At 42.0% G+C, this 16,784-nt stretch overlaps 1 protein-coding gene across 7 annotated transcripts in view; it reads right to left on the bottom strand.

Annotated features, from left to right (window-relative positions):
• Nucleotides 1-11,563: 11,563 nt before the first annotated feature.
• Nucleotides 11,564-16,784, bottom strand: part of BEND2 (BEN domain containing 2) — a 35,297-nt gene continuing 30,076 nt past the window's right edge. For all 7 annotated transcript variants that reach the window (XM_074858704.1, XM_074858699.1, XM_074858698.1 and 4 more), the window contains one exon: nt 11,564-16,242. In XM_074858704.1, coding sequence (XP_074714805.1) covers nt 16,007-16,242 — 236 coding nt within the window. In that variant the 3' untranslated portion in view covers nt 11,564-16,006. The remainder of the gene's footprint in view (nt 16,243-16,784) is intronic.

Here is a 16,784-nt window from a genome sequence, read left to right on the forward strand (position 1 = left end):
GTTGACCGCACACTTTGCTTTGTTTTATTTTTTTCTTCTTTGGAGCACACACAGCTTAGGCTAAACACTTGAACATTTTGTTTTTAAGTATTTACTTCCTCAGAAGCAGCCAGCCTGGCACCCAGTCAGATTCTCAAAATAATCCAGTAAGGATTTAAGTAAACTGCCTGCAGGTGTTGCCCAGCTGCTTCATTGCGAAGAAGCCTTGAACTCTGCAAAGGCCCCTTAAAGCCAGGAAGGATGGCGCAAGACTTGCTTTTTTGCTGGCCCTTACAGCCTGATGCTCTGCTCCTGCTCTGGGGCTGGGACAGGGCTGCCTAGCCCTCCTCCTCCTCTGACTGCCTGCTGCTGCTGCCTTTTTTCCACTTGCATTCTGAGATCATCTCTAGCATTACTGCCTCTAAGATATTTTGCCATCTCCCCCCACCGCAGACAATGGAAGAGGAAAATGAAGCAATTCACAGTGATTCCCTCCAGAAGCCGCCCCAAGCAGAGGAAAGGGGCACAGGCACAGGGACTCGCAACAGAAACCTGGGAAGTCCCGTCCCCATCCAAACCAAGTGGCCCCAAAAGAATGGGGGTTTCATTCCCTGAGCAAAAGCCAGATGACCAGACTCGACACAGCTGACAGGACAGAGTTGAGCCTCAGGTCTGTGCTGTCTGTAACATACTCAGGGATACGGCTGTATGGTGCTGTGGACCTACACTTTCTTTAACCTCCCTGGTCTTCGGCAGGGCGGTGTGCCGGTATCAGCTCAGGCTGCGTGCAGCTGTACCAGCCTGACGTCTTCCTGGGCTTCAGCACACGTAATCCAGCACCGTCCCACTAGGACTGGCAGTGCAAATTAAATCCACGTTAAAGGAGAGCTGTAAGCTGCTGCAAACCTGCATTCAACTGCAGCTGAGCTGTAAACCTACTCCTGCTGCTGTTCTTGGTAAGGAGTCAGGCCAAGGGAATAGTTTTGAGAGGTCAATCTCCAAATTCAGTGTTTAAAAATAACTTTTCTACATGAAATTTTACACACGCCTGTTTGTGTGTGCCTGCATGTTCTTGAAATAATGCTAACCGTTTGTGTTTCTACACACAAATAATTGATATACATGTTTTCTGTGCCTGTGCACATACACACATCCATTCACACACACACTGGGGGAGGGGCATTAGATTAAGCTGACTGCAAAAACCGTAAGAAGCAGATTTGATAATGACCCCAAATATGGACCTAAATGTTCCTTTTTCTGCTACTAATTGATCTAATGGATTTCATATTTGTAACGAGGCAGTGGTTTGTACTTCAAGTTTCTTTTTGTTTGCTGCTTTAGAAAAAATAAGAACTACTAGAACATAACACATACCATATTTGCAGATGTAATTGCCATGAAACTCCCCCCCACCCCACCCCCCAGCAATTGCCAATAGTGGATTACTAATAGTTTGGAGCAGTTGCACTGTAATTTATGATGGCAAACTCTGGGGCAGAAATCCTCAGTCACTATGCACACAAATACAATGATATATTTGCATATTAATCTATTTTAACAGCAACATGATATTCTAGATCCTCAATCAAATGCACAGTGCTGTCAGAAGGGAAAGCATGATTTGCTTTTATTCAAGTGGGGGAAAAATGTTTTTTGGGGAAAACTGAGACAACAGATTAGTGTCTGAGTTGGGAGTAGATCTGCCATCTCACTGTATGCATCTAGCTGCTGTGCGGTCCTCTCCCACTTTGAAGGAGCATCCTCACTTTCCTCAGTAATGCTTCACTTCATCTCTGTTTATCCATCCACACTCTCTCCCCTGCTCACTGCTGTCCCTGTTACTCTTTGTTTTCTTCTCCCTTTGGTCCCACTCAAATTTCAATGACTCTGCCACCCACTTGAGGGAGAAATTTGAGTGAATCCCTCTCTTTTTTTTGAGATTGTCAGGCACAGTGGGGAAGCTAATAACACAGCTGCCTGTGCCACAGTTGTTCTGGCTACTTAGGTAAAAATAAAAAAATAAAAAAAGTTGGATGCTCCACTGCTCTCAAATCGGCACCTTTCAGGAGTGCCAGGAGTCTTAATAAGTAAATAAAATGCAGGCTATTTATCAGATAAATCAGAATGGCACCTTTGCAGCTGTTCCTGTCTCTTGAGGAAAAAGATATAATTAGGTAGATTTTTTGTTGTTTTTTTTTAAATTAAAACCCCTCTTAATTTGGAACCACTCCAGTCTGCTGAGTAAGCATGTGTCTAGGCAAACTTTCAAATACATTTTCTGTACCAGATAGAAGAAAATCTCAGAAGGAGCCTCCCTGGTTTATTGGATGGGTGTGTATTGGGACAGGTTTAAAAACATTTTAGTGTAGCTGATGGACCATGACCTTTTAGTATCAGTTAAATCCAGATTTATTTTTTTAAGAAGCATGCTATTGAAAGGCACTAGCGGCCAAGTTAGAGAAGTCTGCCATAGTATTTTCACAAGATCATTCCAAGGTATTCTGTTGCTCATGCCAAGCAATAAAACCTTTCTTTTTGTGAGCATTTCTGGACACCGCTGTGCTCTCAGCACAGGCAAATTATGTCTAAAAGGTACTATTTCACAGAGAAAACTATGTTTTAAACAAGAAAGTTTCACTTTTCTGTATTAAGACAATGAAACAAAAGAAGAGGACGGATTTACATGTGTTGTACATATAAAATGAGAGAACAGGCGTGTACTCAAATACTGTTTTAATTATTTTTCACTTGGAGTCCCCCATATGTTTGCACTGCAGTCAGTGAACAATAGCAGAACTCTCCTGTGGTTAATTTTACACCTGTAAAGTCTCCTGGATACAAACCAAGATTGCGTGGCCAAGTGGATAAAGTATCTGGCTTATCTTGCCAATGAATTCATATGCTCCAGGGGGTTAGAGAAGATGGGGAGAATATGAGGAATTCTATTATTTTCAGTCTTTAGCAGATTTTCATTACTTTTACCCTTTCTATCTCCCAACACCTGAGGAAAGAAACCCCCACAGCTTCAGGTCTTCAATGAAAACACTGGAAAAAAATCCCTCCAGTGTCTCTGCTCTGTGCAGGCAACGGGGGGAGGAATCTGGGGCTCCCTCCGTGCCACATTCCGTGTGCAGGAGCAAGCGGGTGTGTGTGGGCAATGCCCCAGCAGAGCCTGCTCCCAGCACAGCCTGGCCTAGGCAGTGGCCTCCCTGGATCCACCACAGCAGAGAAAGTCGTGCCTCAGGGACTTCAGATTTTCATTCAGCCCTGCTTGTCCCTTTCATACTGCTTCTAATGACCTGCCAATTATCATCACTACAAAAGCAATCAAGACACTGCAGTATTTTTTCCCTACCAGCACACTGGCTGAACACTGTTGGATTTCCAGGCCACTTGCCACTGGCTTCAGCGTGACCGTGGGCAAGGCAGAGCGCCCGTGCCTCAGCAACCCCTCTGCAGCCAGGGCAGCAGGGCTGCCTGGTGCCCGCTTCTTACCCACTCGGGTTGCAAGTGCTGCCTGGCGAGGACTGGCTCTTCTGTGTGCCCTCACCTTCTATAGCAGGCTCAGAACTCCGCTGTAGCCACTACACATTACTGTAATCGAAATTAATAGAAATAATTAGTGCTTCATAATCATGAAGATTTAATATGCCTGGGAGTCTGACACTAATATATCAATAGCATAGTTTACAGTACATCATCGGTATTCTTTGGGAGCTGCGACCTATATTCTGATATAAAGGATCTTCAAGGTTCCTTTGCAAATAAAAGTAAATGTTAATTAAAGCACTTTTCTTCGAAAGGTTTTCTTTAAAATGACCTACAATTCCAATATTTGTTTTATGGCGCACACAGATAGGAGGATTCACAGTCTCACAGGAAATATATGAATGTAGGAAGGAAAAATTAAAGAAGCTGTAAGGAGATTAATTCCCTTCTACAGCACATCAGAATACAGACTTTGGCCATGGGCTACAAGAAGGCTGAAGTGAGGTGGGTACCTGCTACAGATGGCTTAAATACTATGTTTTTAACTGCAGAAAATGTTTGGGTCGAATTTTCTTTTTAGTGAAAGGGATGGCTAGGACATACAAAAATGAAATGTAGTCTTACATTTGCATTGCTTTCAAGATAGAGGCTTGCAGGTATTTTATTTTCCCTTTCATAAAATTTTCTCTCAAAGAAAATTCTCTTACATAGCTTATTTGAGGTTATACCTTTCTACACAGTCCTTTACGGTATATTTTCAGTTACATTCACAATGCACTTCAGAACATGAGATCATATACAAAATGCAATGCCTTTTGCAGAAATAAAAAATGTTCCTCTTTTTGCACAGAACAATTCCTTTTTGTGCAGTTCTTCCAGTCAGAAGGCCTACTAAAGCTCAGCTAAAATATATGAACTCAGTGTAACACCCTAAGACATTCTGATCATCAACAAATGTTCTTGGTTTTATTAAAAACAAAACAAAAACCAAACCCACAGAGTCCCCAGGGGGTCAGACTCTGCTATTGTTCTTCCATTTCTGATGCAAGTCAGGAGATACCAAACAATATGAATTACTGAGTCACCACTCGCTAAGCTGTATTTGCTTAAACAACAGCTCTCCCAGCTGACCTTTCCAAGTTAGCAGAAAGCAGAGAAAGACAAGAAAGTTCTCAGTGTTCAAAAACCCCAGTGCTTTCCTGTAGCCAGGTATGCTGTGGAGGTGGGAAAGAAGGAAATGGGATGGATGTCCCAGTGGGAAACTGCTTGAGTTAGAGCTGATTTGGATGGGTTTGTTCTGCAAGAAAGTGGGGACAGAGAAGGGTGGCTCATGGCTACAGGATGTAGGCAGAAAAGGGGGAGGCAGATTAAAGAGGCACTAGATAAATAAAGGAAATATCTACATTCTAGCACATACAATACTTAACTCAATCCTAAAACAAGGACACGCCATGCTTCACTTGGAAACAGGCACATAGGACTCAGAAATTGATTCAGGACAAGACATACAGCAGCAGTCTGCTTCTTTCAGCACTTTTTCTTTAAATATCCTGGAACTCACCAAACAGAAGATAGATTACACTTTATATCATAAGCCTCCTGAGGGGATTCTGCTTAAAGGCTGTCAGCAGAAAGAAAAAAAAGTGTTCAAAGTGTGCATGTAGGGTTAGGGACTCCACATTTCAACTCATTTGCAGGCAGAGATGAGATGTATTTGCATTTGTTCCCCTGGCTGAAGACCTAATATTCATTACAAGAGCTATGTCAAAATAGTTCTAGCTTAAAATTTTTATTCACACATAACCCATATAAAATTTAAAATTCTATATAGCTACACTTCAAAAAATCTTGCTTACCTCCAGTAAAATCTGCAGAGAGATTACTTTCGTTTGGGTTTGTGTCAGGCCTTCAAATAAAGGTCAGAATTTACTTAATTACTGTAGTGCTGATGTGCTCTCTGCTCAAAAACCCTTTTGCACAAAGCATTGTGTATAGAAACAAAAATAAAGTGACCCCTGGCCCAGAAAGCTTGTCATGGTTTCAGCATCCCTCTACTCTGTGAATGAGTGGCTTTTGTTAATGATCACTGCCATTTTCCTGACATTTAAGTGAATGGACTTTCTTTGGAGAAATTAAGACAGACAAGAGAAACATCTCCATAATCCAAAGTACTGAAGATTATGTTTCTGCATTTTACAAGGCAGTTAGGATTCACTGGTTGCTATTGTAACCATATTCTTAGATCCCTGTGACAGAGGGGAAGCTGGGGCTTTGGCTCACATTCCCTCAGCAGAGGTTTGTGGTAGCCGAAGGCACTGTCACTCCTCTCAGTCTTTTTTTCTGCCTTCACAGAAGGTGGCAGAAGAGCATTTGGGCAGGCATCTCAGCCATTGCTGTTCAGAGTCCAGGGTACTCCTGCAAGCTCACGTTCCTGTACAGTGCAAGCTCCCATGCCAAAGTATGAACTGGAGTGGGTTAATGTACACCGTTGCCATGAGGTCAGTAACCCCCAGGAGGGGGATGGAATAGCTACATTTGCAAAGCTTGTCTGAGTGCCCACAACACCCATTTCCTACATTTGTTCCTTGTGATCATTTGATGAGTTATTACACTTTTTTTTTTTTTTTATTTGAATGAAGCTCTCATTTGCTAACCTACATCTTGATCCTTCAACCATGTTTCCATATGTTAATCTTTCCTACCTTGAGGAGTCATAAATAGGATAAAAGTTAAACGCTCAGATGCTGTTTGCAGAATTGGGCTATAGGCTCAAGTATCAGTGTAATAAATTCAAAGCCAAGCTAAAGCTTGACTAGATTTGCTTCCAGACTAAGCAAGACTAGGTTTTGCCCACAATTTTTGAGAAAAGGCTTTCTTAGGACAAGTGGTTATTTAAAATGAAATTGAAGAAAGCCACAAAAAATACTAAAGGTTTCAATGCTTGGGGTGGTTTTCTTTTTTCCTCTTATAAAGAATATGCCATCTTTGTTGTCTTGTCATAGGAAAGGTATCTTTTACTATCACTGTAGTTATAAGAAAGAAAAAGAAATTACATTCAAAAATAAGATCTCCATGTAAAAACATCTCACGGGCTATGTATAGGAAAGTAAATATTTTTACCGATATCCGCTTTTGTTTATCTCTGCTTTCAGTGAACACTGAAAGTGTAGCTCTATAGAACTACATCCTTAAAAAAAAAAGGGGGGACTAAATGTGCTCAACTAGCACCTCCATGAGATCACAGAGCAGAAAAATAATCCTCACTTATAATCCAAATATATGAAAGGATGGAAAGAATGTTTTATGGAAAACTGTCTGACTGGAACTTAAGAAGAAGAGTTCTGCAATGTGTGGAAAACAAATATGTTTTAATAGGTTGCTGCTTTAAATGACTGAATTTATTTCCAAGAAGGTCATGACCATGAATTAGAAAACTAATTCTTCCTTCAGAGCAGTGACAAAAGGGGAACAGAAAATAGCACACTGAAAAGTTATCTTTGATCTCTTAGAGGAATCGGCTGAATGTTGTTGGGGGGCTTTTTGTTGTTGTTTTGTGATGTCTGGGGTTTTGTTTGTTTTTCTTGTGGTGTTGGTTTTTTTAAGGTTTCTTTAAAAAAAACCTTTGCATTTTTCTCACTTTTCTCAGTTTGGAGCCAAAAAAATGATCTGTAAAAACATTTAAACAAAACCAGTCATGTCAGTAATGCATTACTATTAATTTCTCAGTGTTCTCACTTTTTTCTGACAATTGGGGGAGAAATGTGCCTATGTACTTAATTTTCATCTCCTAAGCACCTGACTGCTTTGTTCACTCCTTTCCTATAGCCCCTAAAACAAGCATAGTAGTATGCAACAGTCAAGAACTTAAAATACAATTTTTATTCCCCCCTACTAGTGTCAACTTAAATAGCTTTCCCTTTTCCTCTCAAATTTCCTGTCTGTATAACTGCTAAGGGAAAGGAATTATCTTGTGGATCAGAAAACTAAACCAATCCCTTTCAGTATATTTGTTGCCAAATCTGAGTGAAGATTGATGCCCTGGGCAATAAGAACCAAAGAAGGATGTGACAGAAAAACTGCTCTCAAGATCCAGCTTACTAGACCCATTGCCTGCAGACCCCTAAACATTCTCCAGTGGTAACGCAGATCTCAGAAAGCAAACTGACACTTAATGAAACAGGCCTGCCTTTCTCATCAGCTTTCATGGTTTGCATAAGTGAGGCAAAACATGGACCGGGTAAAGGAGCGAGCAAGGTAAATAATGTAATGTATAGAAGTGGGTGTTTCACACAGCCAAGCAGGTAGGAAGCTTGGCTGGCTACAAGGAGCCTGCTCCAGGTGATGTTATTCTGGGTCCTGCCACCAAACCCTCAAACAGCCTTCAGAGTCAAAACCTTAGAGAGCAACTTGAATGAGGTAACACTCTGGATTCCTACAGACACTCATGCTTTGTCTATATGCAGTTTAAAAGGTGTGACATTAGCAGGCATTCACTGGCACAAGAAGAGCGTACATCAAACAAGCCATGTTTGCGGCAACATGAGCTTTAACTCCTTTGGCTTGAACTAACTAGAAATGTGGACTGCCTTCTGCATACTGAAAGGCACTAGTCAGCAAATATTGAACATCTTATTCTGCATTAGTCCACACAATACCTAAACTAAGCAATTTAGGGTATTCAATAGAAAAGACAAGCACAGCATCTTATTAGCAGTATAGTTTTTCATCTTTGGTTAGCAACCTCTGCTCCCAAACAGAAGACCTTGTAGAATTTCACATCTGATTAGGTCCCTTCCTTTTCTCAAGACTTTTTGGCACCTACTCGGTACACTTTCACTGCCATGCCATTCTGAAGTCTTTCCGAAGCTAGAACACCAGTTTCAGTTTCACCTGTCCAAGAACTTTGGGATACAGCCACCTCCCACATCTGAAAATCCCCTCAATTTGGGCAGGTTTGTTATTCTCTGTCATGTAACTGCAACCTTTCCTATCTCAAACTAGGCAGCCACTGATATTTTTAAATGTCTTCTGGCCTACAATATTGTTATACTGCCTTCTGAAATCTGACACCACAAGCAGAAAGATGTCCTTCTGGACAACCTGTGGTCCCTTCACACAGTTTGGGAATTTCCCAATCCTCACACACTTGCGTGCCTCCTGATGGCTCTGCAGTTCTCTTCCTCGATGGAGCTTACAAAGAACATGCCACCCTTGGAAAGTTCATGCTAGCAGATTAAATGCCAAGGAATCTGCTAAGGCTGTGAGAAAAGAGGATGCTGATCCTGGTGTTTCATCACCTCCACATTACTCATACAAAACTGTATGTGAACAGTTGCTCTGTGTGTTAAAGATTTACAAATAATGTTAAGAGTAACTAAAACAAAAATAGCATCTCACTGAACAAACAAATCCAAACTCAAATTATATCATTTTAAAATGGATTTATCTTAAAAGGATAAAGCTCAGCTAAAATTGAAACTTCAACAGTTCAGTGAGAGCACCAAAATCAAATTCTCAGAACTGCATCATTCTGTCACAACATTTAATATTTCTTTCAGTCAGGGAGATTTTTGGTTTCTCAGAAAAACTTCTGGCCCTCGGTAGGTGGTGCTGTAGCCCTTCGAGCTACCCAGGAGTAACAGACAGCCCTGTTTCCAGTGCAGAAGTGAATTTCATAGAGTAGTATAAATAATGTCACCTCACCACTTAAGCGGGGGGGGGGGATTAAAGAAAAAAAAAAAAAATCTACGCTGAACTTTTAAGTTGAATACTTACATAAGGTCATAGTTCAGACAGCATTTAAAGTCAGCAGTTCCCATCTCACTTCATGCACAGATACCATCATACCACATGCTGAACAAATCAGTGATTGTACAAGAGAACTGCAAAATTATCACATTGCCATATCTATGAAAAAATAGAAATAAAGAACTGCACAAGTGTTTAGCCTTTTCTACATCATATTCTAACATCCTATGAGCACATCCGTCAAACAATCTGAACAAGCACTTGAAGAAAATACAAAATAACGGTATAGATACTGTTCTAAGGGACAAGTTCCGGCTCTTAAGGCTGAACGTGTCTGCGAGATGGGTTGTTTACATACATGCTGTGACACCTGCAAAATTTTCGATCAGAGCCCCAGGGGGCACTGAGAGGCCTCTGCTGCCCTGACCATCCTGCCCCTGTCCCTCTTGGCCACCCTTGCACGTGGGACCTCCCTGCAAGCACAGCCTGACCTCGTCCCTGCAGGGCTATGCTGCAGGTTGGCTGTGCCCAGCCCTGTCCCCTGCAGCCTCCCTTAGTGGGGGACAGGGGGACAAGGGGCAGCCTGGTTACAGTTGTGTCCCCACTCCTGCTTGGCCCCGTATCCTGCGGAAACCTCAAACCCATGTTGCTGCAGTCTCTGCTGCTGTCGACAGGACTCCGGACCTGACATGTTACCCTGTCTCCTCTGGGACTGTTGGTGTCCCTGCCAGTCACCACCCCAGCCCTGGCCAGAGCACCCTGTGGGAAAGGGCATGGTGCTGCCTGTGCTGTGGGTGCCCTCGGCCCCACTTGCTCTCTCTCACTGGAAGAGCACCGCTCGAGCTGCTCCCTGACATTAAGTGCAACGAACGACTACATTCATCTGTTAGACAAGAGCATGCAGTGATCCATCTCACAAATGCATAAACGTCATCCAGACTATAACAGACCGGTAAGGAAGAAAGGAAGTATTTCATGGCGACTTATCTCCCAACTTCTACAGAAAACCCTTTAAGGGACTGGCTCAGGGAGACCACAGAATGTTTGCCCTGTTCATTTCACCCGCTCACGTATCAACCTACTTTCTCCAGCAATGTGGGAGCGCAAGTGCTAAGGAATCTTCTGGAAAAGTTTCCAGCAGCATAGCTCATTTGAAACAACACTGCCCAAGAGCGGAGCAGGATCTGATACAGAGAGTTCATCACTCCCAATAGCTGCTTCAAGGTCTAAACTTTAAAACACAATAAACAAAAAACCCCCAACAAAACCCACACCTTCTTCTTATTGTAGAGGAAGAAAAAGGCACCCTCCTGCAAATTTTTCAAATTACTATGAAAGTGCTATGCTGGAAACAGAATCATTAAGGTGGTGTTCTTGCAGGAAGATTTATAGAGCCAGGATCTGACCACTAACACAGCAAGACCCAGAGCTGCAGGTGTGATGCACACAAAACCTCTGCTGAAATCCCCAGCAGTCACAAGTGAGAACTGGAGGTCGGGATGGAATTTTGCCATGGTGTTTACTTCCATATCACTGCCAATGTCTGGGGTCAATCCTAAAGTGAAAATTAATACTAAAGTATTTTCATATTTGTGTAATAGATAAAAGATATTTTCTTTTTGGACATCATAGTTATACATGTAATTATTAATATATCATAAGAAAATAGTGTATGACCCACCATTCACAAGGCTACAAATAGATGCATCAAGAAAGGGTAACATTTTACATGTTATCAGGAAACGTACACCAGATCCTGGACATGAACAGGACTAGATTAGAGGGCTGTCAAGTCTGATGCCATAAGTACCAGAAGGACTATGAAATGCTGTCTCAACTCCAGAGCCGTCAATCATGCATGAATAAAGCGGCCCAGCTCTTCTCTACAGAGGAAGGACTTGTACTGCATCAGGGACAGGTATTAGGATTGCAAAGATGGAGGCCAGGTGGTGAATTCTGTGTTTCAAACGAACATATTACCTTCCACCCCTGTTTTACTCCTTCTAAAAAGATTAATACAGAAAGTGATTCCACTGTGTGAATAAGGCCTAGTTTACTAAAAATGCACCAGGTCAAAGGAGTTCTTATAAATTCTACTCAACTCCTACCCTTTTGTGGAAATCTGTTTCAGATAGCTCACAAAGTTGTATTAGTAAAGTCTAAAAGAGTTTGCTTTGGTTTACTGAGTCAGTTAGGGCAGTCTAAATTTGGAAATCATCTCACCTCAATCAGATCTCCTCAAAGCCCTGGTTCTTGAAAGGAGACCAAAAGAATCTTTTCAGATGAAACTGTACCTGAACTGTAGATCCATGGTGCAAGAAATATTTAAAACACACGTATGTAGTCAAGGAGCTATATGTTAGGTTTATTTGTAAAATACTTTATTCCTAAGAGCAAAATACTGTAATTTTATTTTATAAAAGTTAGCAAAAATTCATACATTTGAAACAGAAACAAGAAAACTATTTCTACTTTTATTCAATTATTCAATTTTCTTTTCAATATGGAAGCTATAGGTATGCACCACACTAACAGATTTCAGTGCCAGACAGGTCATTCAATAAATATATCATTCTACCATTAAAATCTGTGAAGGACTGAAAAAGTTTCATAAAACTACTGAAAAAATATAAGCATTTTTGGCTTTTTCTGAGGTTTGGAACTAGTAATATCTACACACAACAAAGTTCTTGACATTTACAAGAACAACTGTATAGAACAGTAACAGTAGAATTTGTTAACAGTAAACCAGAATGCCAAATCTGCAGTACAACATTTCTAGTAAAAAAACCCCAGAAATTCAGCCTATTTCTTAAATCCTACAGAAGACTTCTGCAAGGAGGTGGTAAGGGAAACTTAAATTACTAATTTCATACCTGGTAAGGCCATTGCATATCCTAGCTTGCAATAAAAAAGCTGATCCTATACTGTATATAAGAACACTGTGTGTTTGTTATGAATAGAAATGAAAACAAGTAACTTCACTATTTTATCCTATTGCTAACAAAAAAAACAAACTATGAAACCCTTGCCTTGGAGAGGATAGATTTAGTTGAATCTTGTTCTGCTATGTACACAGGCATAATTTTGGAAGCCACAGTTGCATCAGCTTTCAGCGGTGAAATTGGTTCCCTGTATCAGCCTTCTGAGAAGCTTCTTTCTGTGAAAGAGCTGGACATCTGAGACTACACTCAGACATAATGCAAGTGACAACGCAAGTTCACGCACCAGTCAGTCAACACATAGACAGTGAGAGGCCTGTGTCACTGATGTTGGAAAAGTAACAGAAAGGCATATACCGAATAATCCCCTCTTTTGAAAACAAACACAACAAAAAAACCTAAACCACACAACTGAGAAACCCCAAACAACAAACAAAGAACGCACCCAACAAAAAAGCCATTAACTTCTGTACAGTTACTGCTGTTGAATTTCAACTTTCAAATGAAACTGAGGGGGATGTGAAATTGAATGTATATAGTCATTAATTTTAATTATTTTGTGAGAGTTCACAACATCGAAGTACTTTTCAAAACTAATTTGTTTGGTTTGGGGTATTTTTAAAATATATAATTCAGTGCACTAGTAAATCTTAGTTTGGATTAGTGGACAGAAAGGAAAGGTCATGAATATTTATTATTGACAATAATTTCTACCTCCAAGTAATAGAGGAGCCAACAAGGAGAGCTGCTTTGCTGGACCTCATACTCACCTACAATGAGGGACTTGTTGAGAATGTGAAGGTCAAAAGCAGCCTTAGCTGCAGTGACCATGAGTTGGTGGAGTTCGGGATCCTGAGAGGAGGGAGGAGGGTAAAAAAGAGGCTCACAATCCTGGACTTCAGGAGAGCAGACTTTGGTCTCCTCAAAGATCTGCTAGGAAGAGTCCCATGGGATTAGGGCTCCGGAGGAAAGGTGGGCCCAAGAAAGTTGGTTAAAGTTCAAGGATTGCCTCCTCCAAGCTCCAGAGAGATCCATCTCAACAAACAAGAAGTAAGGCAAAAATGCCAGGAGGCCTGTGTGGATGAACAAGGAGCTTCTGGACAAACTCAAAAAAAGCATAAGGAGAGTGGAAGAAAAAAACAAGTAACCTGGGAGGAATGCAGTGACATTGTCTGAGCACCTGGGGATGAAGTTAGGAAAGCTAAAGCCCAACTGGAATTGAATGTGGTGACGGATGTCAAAGACAACAAGAAGGGCTTCTGTAAGTGCAGAGGTGACAAAAGGAAGACTAGGGAAAATGTGGGCCTGCTGCTGAATGAGATGGGGGACCTGGTGACACAGGACATGGAAAAGACTGAGGTACTTTTCAAGTGCTTTGCTTCAGACTTTCCTAGCAAGGCCAGCCTTCAGGAATCCCAGGTCCCAGAGACCAGAGGGAAAGGCTGGAACAAGGAAGACACACTGGGTGGAACAGGATCTGGTCAGGGAATACTTAAGCAAACTGGTTATATGTAAATCCAAAGTGCACGCACAAGAGCTGAGGGAGCTGGCTGATGTCATTGCAAGGCCACTCTTGATAACACTTCATCAATCATGGCAAATGGGAAAAGTGCCCAAAGACTGGATGAAAGCAGATGTCACTCCTACCTTGAAGAAGGGCAAGGAGGAAGACCCAGGGAACTACAGGCCAGTCAGCCATACCCCCATCCCTGGGAAGGTGATGGAGCAGCTAATCCTGGAAACCATTTCCAGGCAGATAAGGGACAAGAAAGTCATCAGCAGTCATCAGAGCATGGCTTCACCAAGAGGTCATGCTTGTCCAACTTGATAAACTTCTGCGATAAAATGACTGGCCTGGTGTATAAGGAAATCAGTGGATATTGTCTACCTGGACTTGAGGAAGGCCTTCGATGCTGTCTCCCATAAGATCCTCAGAGACAAGCTGCTGATGTACGGGCTGGATGAGCCACCAGTGAGGTGGACTGGAAACTGGCTGAATGTCCAGGCCCAGAGGGTGGTGGTGATGAGTGTCATGAAGTCCAGTTGGAGGCCAGTGGTGTACCCCAGGGGTCAGTACTGGGTTTTGTCCTATTCAACATCTTCATTAATGATCTAGATGATGGGCAGAGCGTACCTGGGATGTCCTAGTGGACACGAAGTTGAACATGAGTGAGCAATGAGCCCCTGACACAAAGGTGGCTAATGGTTCCCTGGGCTGCACAAGTAGGAGTGTTGCCAGCAGGCTGAGGGAGGCAATTCCTCCCCACCACTCAGCGGTGGTGAGGCCACACCTGAAGTGCTGGGTCCAGCTGTGGACTCCCCAGCACAAGAGAGGCACAGACATACCAGAGAGAGTCCAGCAAAGGGCCACAGAGATGATGAAGGGACTGAAGCATCTCTCCTGTGAGGAAAGGCTGAGAAAGCTGGGACTGTTCAGCCTGGAGAAGAAAAGAATCAAGGGGAGTCTCATCAATGTTTATAAATACCTGAGGGGAGGTTGCAAAGAGGACAGAGCCAGGCTCTTCTCAGTGGTGCCCAGTGACAGGACCAAAGGCAATGGGCACAAACTGAAACACAGGAAGTTCCCTCTGAACATCAGAAACAGTTTTTTACTGTTTTTACTGTGACAGTGACTGAACCCTTGCCCAAGTTGACCAGGAAGGTTGTGGAGTCTTCATCCCTGGAGACATTCAAAAGCTGTCTTGACAAGGTGATGGACAACTGGCTCTAGGTAGCCCTGCTTGAGCAGGGGGAGTGGGTCAGATGACCTCCAGAGGTCCCTTCCAACCTCAACCATTCTGTGACTCTGAGAATAATCACTGCACATCTTTCAAGATTTTAAGTTAACAAAGGCAGGATGACAATCCTCTAGACAAGCAGCCTACCCACACAGCAAAGCAAACACGCCTAGCTTTGTAGACCTGAGCGTTAAAAGCTATGAGCTTGGGAAGGCGTACCACTGATGCTGGTCATCTCTGACTGCATACCAATGGTACAGCATGTGTCCTCAGTTTTAACTGAAGGACCAGTGACTTGAAGCTCATGGAAATCATTATTTCTCACATATGAATCAGGATCCAAATCTTCTAGGGTGAAAGTTGCAGCAGATTTGCATCTTGTGGACACCCACAGCAGTGGATGAGACATATACCAATGAACAGCAGACCAAGCCCCTGAAGTAGTATTTTGTTTAATTTTCATCATGAAAAAAGAGAACTAACCATTAGACTGTTCTGGATGCTTTTCTTGTGCTTTTGTAGAGCTAAATCAGAGCAAAGGAAAACATTACTAACTGTACTTACATTGTTGCCTGCCTCTTTTCTTACCCTAGAACACTGCTATAGGAGGCAAAAAAGCGAGAGACATGTAACAAGTTAGCTAGATGCAATAAAACAATTTTTTTCCTTTCTGCATTAGATATTTTTGCTTAAAATATCCAATTGTCAAAGCAAGTTTCATTCCTCACACATGATGAGATAATGTAGTTGGCTATGAGTCTTCCTCCAAGGAATGGTCCATTCTTTCCTCTCCACACTTCTATCTGCTTCTGCTGTATCTTTTCTAATCAGATTAATTTTTCAATCAATGAGTCATGAGAAGGTGCTTTTAGGGGGGAGAACATTGCAAATGCTACAGAGAACACTGGAAGTAATTTCTGAGGAGCACAAATGCTACTTACACAAGGAGTTGGGGTTCCCAAGTCTTCTGCTAACGTTGGTCTCATGAAATAATACTTTTAAGTGCTGCTGACAACTCAGTATAATAGGACAACTCAATGTAATAAGTTCTATGTGGGATTTATAAAAACCTGCTAAATTAAAATTTGAGCTGGATGGTAGAGAGTTTCAGTCTGTGAGATTGATAGTGTCACTTTCAAATGGCTTTACTGAAGTGGGACTCTGTGGAGGACTCTTTGCACTCAATGGTGGCGCTGCCAAGACTTTCCGGCGGATTCCAACTGTAGCCTTTTTATGGTCATGTCTGAGACTGCGGATTGTGCTGTTTATGGCAGCCACACATGCCTTCCAATCATATCCAGTTTCCTTTAGATCAAAGGATGGATAATTCTCTTGAAGAAAGTCTAAAAATAAACAAGTATATAATAGTGAGTTATCAATTATTTATGCAAGCTACATACTCTTTTTCGATGTAATTAAGCCAAAACAAGTACATGCTACCAAAACAGGACAGCTAGGCATATTAGGAGGCTTGAAGAGCAAAGCTAGAGGGCAGATTCCCCCCCACCCCTTTCTGTTTAATTTGCAAATGAGTAGCAAAACGTCTAAGCATAAAAACAAAATATGCAAAGAAAGTGTGTAACCATGTATGCAGGCTTGATCTCTTGAAGTGCTGAGTAACTTCAGCTTCTAACGTGGTCAACCAGAGCAAAGAAAACGACCAAGTCCTCCTTTAGAGGATCTCTGACAACTATATTCACTAAAATGAAACACAGCTGCAGAGGAGCAACAGCGACAGAAAAACTGCAAGAGCTTGTTCGTTATCATACTGCAACAAGATCAGCAAACAAATACTTGAGTTTGGTAGCAATGGGATAAATAAGGTAGGACTATGGCACCTTTCTCCCCTTCAACAAGTAAAATGCGTAGTTTTTAAAACAGATTT

This window comes from Strix uralensis, chromosome 2 (genome assembly GCF_047716275.1).
Source record: "Strix uralensis isolate ZFMK-TIS-50842 chromosome 2, bStrUra1, whole genome shotgun sequence".
Classification (NCBI taxonomy): Eukaryota; Metazoa; Chordata; class Aves; order Strigiformes; family Strigidae; genus Strix; species Strix uralensis.